Source organism: Lycorma delicatula, chromosome 7, assembly GCF_047948215.1.
Source record: "Lycorma delicatula isolate Av1 chromosome 7, ASM4794821v1, whole genome shotgun sequence".
Classification (NCBI taxonomy): domain Eukaryota; kingdom Metazoa; phylum Arthropoda; class Insecta; order Hemiptera; family Fulgoridae; genus Lycorma; species Lycorma delicatula.
Window position 1 is genome coordinate 120,222,688 of NC_134461.1, and position 7,521 is coordinate 120,230,208.

General features: G+C 33.2%; 1 protein-coding gene across 1 annotated transcript; it reads right to left on the reverse strand.

Moving 5' to 3' along the window:
- Window positions 1-234: 234 nt before the first annotated feature.
- Window positions 235-543, reverse strand: LOC142328367 (uncharacterized). The gene has a single exon (XM_075372074.1). The coding sequence runs from the start codon at window positions 541-543 to the stop codon at window positions 235-237; it is 309 nt and encodes a 102-aa protein (XP_075228189.1).
- Between the last annotated feature and the right edge of the window lie 6,978 nt (window positions 544-7,521).

Consider the following 7,521-nt stretch of genomic DNA (forward strand, 5'->3'; position numbering starts at 1 on the left):
AATTTATCCCATCTTACTATATCAAATGTTTTCTCAAGGTCTGCAAATGTCTACAAACATGTACTCTTCTTCTTTTTTCTATATATCTTTCACCAATAATTTGAAGCAGTCCTATGGCATCCCTAGTCCAACTCTCCTTCTAAAGCCATATTGTTCTTCTGCAATATTTTCATCTAATTTATTGTACAACCTCCTGTTCAGTGCTGCGTGAAAAATTAGACTAATAGTCCGGTATTATTCACACTTTCTAGCATTAAATTTCTTTGTTAATGGCACCTCTATTGTATCCAAAAAGTCTGTAGGCCATCTACCCACATCATATATTTTATTGAACAGATCCAATAGAATTTCTCTATTCTCTCCAAGAGCTTTAAACAATTCAGTCGGCAATTCATCACATCCTCCAGCTTTTTCATTAGCCATCGCTTTCATGGTCATACTTACTTCACATTTTAATATATTATAACCCTTGAGAACTTTGTTCTCTTCTTCTATTCCTAGAACTACTCCCCTTGGCCTATTATTCAGTGCATATAAATCCATGAAGTACTCCTCCCATATATTTTTCCTTTCATTCCTTTCAGTTATTATGTCCTTCTACGACTCAATCTTATACACTGTACAACGTTTTGCATTTTTCCTGAATACCATTTCTGCAGCTTCTCTGTACATTAAATCGTATCTCCCTTCTTTTTCTTGTTTTTTCTATTGCAATACACTTTTCCTGCAACCATTTTTCTCTTTCCATCTCTGTTTTCCTTCTTAATTCATTATTAAACTTTCTATAGTTTCTTTTACCTTCCTCTGTCCGAACATTTTTCCATTTTCTCCTTTCATTCATATTTTCTATCATTTCTTCATTTACCCACTCCTTCCATATTCTTTCTCTGTTCTTAATTCCTATCGTTTTCTCAGCTGCTTCTTGTATATTGTTTTTAATTTTTAATCAATGATCATTCACACTATTTGGCCTCCAGTTCTTGTTCTTTCCAGTATGCTATTTTGCATCTCTCTGAATATCTATCTCTTTGTTTCTTAGTTTTCCAAATCATAGGTACTTCGTTTTTGACCAGCCTTTATTTTCTTGAGCTTGAAGTTGATTTCTGCTACTAATAAGTTGTGATCAGAGTTTATATCTGCACCTGGATAAGTTTTTGCATTTTTCATACAGTAATCAATTTGATACTTCTCTCCAACCAACCTCGGCACCCATGTATATCTCCTTTTATGATTTTCAAACATTGTGTTTTCCACTACCGTCTCATTTTCCATGCAGAACTCTCCTCAACCCAAACCCAACCCAATCTCTCCTCTTTTGTTTCTATTACCTAAACCATATTTTCCTATTATCTTATTATCTTTCCTTCTTGTCCTTTACCAATCACAGCATTTCAGCCTCCCATCATCAATACACATGCCTTTTTCCTTTCTTTCTCTAGTATATTTTCCAGCTTTCTATAATACTCCTCAACCTCTTCTTCAGTGTATTCATATGTTGGCATATATTCTTGAATTATCACAAGATCTTTATCTCTACCGTCTGATCAAAGCTTCACCTCTGGGTTCTTTTACAAAAAGGTCCATCCCATGCCATGATCGACTAAGGATATCCTTAACAATCTTTAATACAGTGGTTTTCCATTGCCCGCTACATTTCAATGCCGCTGATCTGGTGATTCATCCACCTTTGGGGGCAATTTCTCATCCCCAGGGCAATAGAGTGCCCTTCCTTCTACCCACTCATCCCTCCTCATCAGAGGCTGTTGGCACGTGGCAGAAGTGAGGTTATTTATACCAATGATCACTCAGCACCACAGCCGTGTCTGTAAGAACAGGATATACCATGTAACAAACCATACCTACACTTCTTGAAGGTATGGTTGATATTTACATGGGAGAGGTTTTTTGAGACACATCCCATATCTTACATCCCTCCAGTTATTACATTTTTTTTTGTGTATTGTTTGATTTATAATCAGTTTCCTGAATATTCTGTTAGTATATTGTGCATTAATGAAGTGAAAGAGAGGCATCCAGTGATACCTCCCAAGATAATTTGAAGGTTTAAACACAGTATAGTATAACAAAAATACAAGGAATAAAAATATAACTAATGAAAATATAACAATAAAATTAAATGGTTAACAAAACAACAAAACAGAACAAGTAATTGAGTATAAAAAATTGTCACAAGTTATACAAAAGAAAAAAGAAAACATATAACAAATTAACATTGATCAAATATAAAAAGTTTGGTACAAAAGGATGATATTCGATGCACAACAGCCTTTAGATCCAATGTATGCCACCTTTTTAGTCATCTCACATCTTCACTATTATTCAAAAGGTTGACAGATAGATGGTTTTCGTGCACGTTAAGCTTAAGTACATATTTTGGACTTAGCCGGTGGATTTCTTTACAAATAGATGGCATCCCTAGGTAATCATGGATTTTCTTGTTCCTCGCTAACCATGGTGCTTCTGAAATGTTGCTCAGCACTTTTTTCTGGAACTTTGGATGACATTGATATTTTTGTTGCTTATGGGCCTACGAGATGTAGGCCCATATTGGCTTTAAAAATGCCTTGTATAACAAAAGTCTGTTATTTAATGATAACATGGACATTTTTTCTAATAATCATTTCAGCCGTCTAAGCATGATATTTAATTGTTTCCTCTTGATTTTTCCATGTTAGGCGGCGGACCAAATGGAGTCCTAGGTATCATACGTCATTCGATTAAGAGATGTGAACTCCATCAAGGCATACTCGTGGGCAGACTCCCATCTTTATCTCAAACGTCACATGATTAGGCTGTAGTATTAACATGTACCTTCCATTTGACTAGCCATTCACTTAGAAGCCTAACTACGATTGCAGTTTCTCCAACACTATTGTTGTGTTAATGTCAACCGCCATAATCGCAGTGTCATCAGCAAAGGATGCAAGAGTGATATTTTCTGTGCTTGGAAGATCAGCAGAGTAGAATGAATACAACAAAGCCAGATCCAAGACGGAACCCTTTCTTTTTCTTTTTTTCTTTTTTTTTTTTTTTTTAACCTCCGAGACCATCATTAGGTATTGCTTCAGACGATGAGATGAATGATTTGTAGCAGGATCTTTCATCTGGAGTTCCCGGCTTCGAATCCCGGTCAGGCATGGCATTTTCACACACTACAAATCATTCATCTCATCCTCTGAAGCAACACCTAATGGTGGTCCCGGAGGTTAAAAGAAAAAGACCGAACCCTGCAGAAACTTTTCTGTAAGGTGATGAATTAATTGATCAAACAAAAATATATATATATTTTTTTGGAAAAATTGTATATATTTTTTTTTAAATATATATTCCAAAAATATCAAATTTAAATACGAAAATTCAAGTTATTTTTCCACGAAGTTTAGAAATATTCACAAAATAAACTAGCATCTACATTTGAAAGAAAAAAGATAGTAGTAACCTAGTTTGAATGGAAGTTAAAGTGCAAGATATCTATTACAAAAAAATTAATAAGAAAAAAAATGTAAGTAGAACAAACTTGTTAATTACTTTCATTTTTCTGTCTCTTAATTTTTTTTCTGTAATAATTCTCTCCTATAATATTCATTCACTTTCTGTAATGTGTATCATTTTACCTACTAGGTCTTAGACTACCAGATTTCTTTAGCAGTTTTCATCCTGATATTACTCGTATATAATTTTGTTAATTAGCCGAAAAATATCAAATATTTCCTCTCTTATATGATCAGTTCACTTTCTTTTATAACAATTTCCTTAAGTTGCTTTTTCTGAGTTTGATTTTGTTACAAAAAAATCTCTTTTTTCCCTATTTTGATATAAATATCTTTCACAGGAATATCGTTTAGAAGTGTACATCATTAGGATACTTTGTATCTAATTTAAATTTTTTTTTTTAAACCCTTATACCCTGTCGCCGAATGGCTTCAACGGCACGTGGCACTTACTAACCTTATGGCAGCCCTGAGAAGGGCTGTTGTCGTCAAATGGCTTCGACGGCTCGTAATTCATAACCTTGTGGTGGCTCTGAAAAGGGCCGTTTTTTTTGCGTTAGCTCTGAGAAGATCTGGTCTCTGCTGAAGAAGAGCTGGTCTGAGTTGAGCCGGCTCCTACTGCTGAGTCCGTCGGCCAGGGCGATTGAAGCCCGACGAGCTGGAGCTGGAGCGGGAAGGTAGCTTCCGCGTCCAGCGGCTCCCTCGGCGGGCCAGCCAGGTCTGCTACTCCGGCGGGGATGTTGGCATCCGCCGGGAGGTCTCACGTTGAGGTGGCCAGGGAACTTCTGTCTTCTTCTATCTTATTCTTCTTCATCTTAGTCTTCTCCAGGTGGTGGGCAACGATGAAATTGAAAATTATTGGTACCGCTCTTTTATTGGGACCTGAGAGTGGTGGAGCCGCAGCACCGCTATGGTGGAAGAACTCCGCGGTCATCTGCGTGGCGATAGTGATGCTTGTATCAGTGAGTACGTATACTGTGCGCAACTCACATCTGAGTTGCTACCGTGTTCGTCCGCCAATATTAAATTAGGCATATATGTGGTAACAACCCAACATACATTTTTTCTCTTTTTGCGTTGTTATAAACAACGTACAGCCGGAATTTTTTGTTTCAGCCTACCTTGTTTTTAATCATTTTTAAAACAAAAAATACTTCTATTTTATTATTCTTTTTTTAATTTCTACTTTTTTAAGTATCCACCAAAATTATGGGTTAGATATTTACAATAAGTGCTTGTTTCTATTTGGCTATTTTATAAAAACACAGTATTCGTATAAATAAAATTGTACAGTATATTCGTATATACCTCTAAAATTTTGTATTTACTATAGTCCTTCTTTTTTAAAGGCTGCATTTCATACAAAACTTGCACATGTAGCATAAAACAAGGGATATTCCTTTCATTTAGCTCCGGCAATGACCTCTGACTTAACATTATTTTTTACTTTTTTTTGAACTGCTTTTGCGTTACATAGCTTAAAAACTAGTCATTCAGAAAAAGTCATATATATATATATATATATATATATATACACACACACACAAACATATATATATATATGTGTGTGTGTGTGTGTGTGTGTGTGTTTCAATAAAGCCTTTATGTATTGTTAACTTGTATATAAAATCGTTTTATTATTTTTAAACGGTTTTCTTTGACCTACTCTTTAAAAATAAACTAACTGTTTAGATCTTACAAATTATTTATTTGAAATTAAATTAAAATATTTATCTTTACAGATATAGTACAACTCTGTTGCCTTATCTTTTAAATAATATCAATTAAATTTTAACCTATATTTGATATGAAATCTAACAGCCAATGGAGGTGGAGCTTAATTTCAAGTCGTTTGCATCAGTTATCATCTTCAACACTATCGAGTTGAAGTAATTGATTGTAATTGATGCTTTGAACGTAACGTGACTTATTACAGACCGCCTCGTCCGTCTTTTTACACATCTTAAAACGTTACAAATAACTATTTTTCTTCTTTTAAAATTATTCGTCAGTAATTATAGTACAGCAGATGTTATAAGTTAATGTGATTCAAACTCTTGTCTGAAGCACAGTTTTAACGGAATATATAAATTTTTGTTTATTTTTAATTAAATATTTAAAAATAGTCGATACAGTTTGTGACTTAGATAATATCTATTATTTTCTTTTTTCTTATATTTATCATTATTTATTCTCTTTACATTTATTTTTTGTGTTTTATGCCTAATGTTACTAAATTACATATAGCTATTATATTATTATTGTTATTATTATTATTATTCACATTTAAAATAAATGAGATATATATCTACAAAAATAATTCATTTAACTGAAAAATAACACAAATTTTCACTAAAAAATTAAACTTCTCTCTAATAAATAATTTAAATGGAAAAAATGAAAAACGAGTATTATGCAAGTTAATTAAGTTTTCTTTTACCATGCATTTCAAAATAAATCATACGTAGCTTTTTTCTTTTTTCAATACTCATTACTGTGTAAACTCTTTAATAACAAGGTTATAAATTAGAAGACGTACTTTTTTTTAACATTAATTACAACCGTCTAGAGAATATCTATCAATAAAATATTACCAGCTCAAGTTGTTTTATTTTTGCTTTATTTCCGTTTGAGGTGAATATTTACAGAGCAATTACTTTTCAATAATTTCTCTCGACTCGTTTCGAGAAGAATATTCTCATAAACCTTAATTGATTTTCTTAGAAAGTCTTAACGCTAAAAAGTACGTAATCCTCTGTCTATTATCTCTTAAAATAACCATTTCATCTGTGAAACTTTTAAAAGTTATTCTTTTACTTCCACATTATTCCATCATTTCTCTTTAAATATGTTTGTAAACATATTTAGAGAATATAATATTTCAAACATACATATTAAACAAGAATGTTGACTGGTATTATCCTTACTTTCCTTCCTTTTCTAGATAAAGATAAAAAAAATAGAAGTCACATGACTGGATATAATAAATTAATTGCTAGTAGCTTGTGTTTATCGCGTAGGAAATTACAATGCGCTTATCACGCAGTTAGCGAAGATGTGATTTATGTCGTAGTAGGAATGATGTTTATAGTGTTGTAAACAGTTTAGGATATAAGGGTCCATGGTAGGACGAATGTACTGTGGCGGAAACAGTATTAAATAGGGTTTTTGAGAGAAGAAAAAAGGAGAAGCACTACAAAATAGCACAAGACGTGGGGATAACTCCGGTAAAAGAATATAAGAGTCACAAACTTCTCCCTAATATGTGGATTAACACGAAATACGGAAAGGATATACACCTAACCCAGTAATTTACTGAATATGAATCCTATTTGCTTTCATATGACCAGAATAAAAAAAAAGCGCAGGGTTGTTCGACTTGTATAGTTGACACATACATCCATGGACGATGAAGTACTCGTTAGCTTCTTTCGGAATGAGAATTTTTAAATAGAGTACGGGATGCCGTAGGAGGTTTTCTTATTTAAATTAAGTTTTATTTTCAAATAAAATATAAAATCATTAAATTTGTTTCTATCTGTTGGAATTTACAAACGGTATCTCGTTGGGGACCATAAATAAATTTTATTCATGATAATCACGTTAAGAGAGGTCCCCGATGAAACCGCGCATTAATGCAAACGAAGATTCAGTACCTCTTCATATTTAACAAAAGCACTTGTACAGGTGGTCCAAGTAAAGTTCAATACTTAACGCAGCACTAGAAATAAATCACATGAAGAAAAATTATAAATAAAAACAATACCATTATATGAAAACAATATTTTAGATAAAATAAATATTCGTCAGTAAATAGAAATAGCTATAACTTGTAGGCTATCAAAGTGACATTCATTACTCAGTGATAGTCATCCTATATTCCCAGTCCTAGGTTCCTTCTGCAGGCACTCCTCTGGTTACTTCTCACAGGCCCGCACTTGGAAATGTTTCAGTCTGATATCTGTTGTCTAACCTCTGTTTGTACCGCAGCCAATTTTTTTTATCTATT

Coding starts and splice junctions, on each gene's coding strand:
- LOC142328367 (XM_075372074.1), bottom strand. CDS start 543: ATGGATTTATATGCACTGAATAATAGGCCAAGGGGAGTAGTTCTAGGA.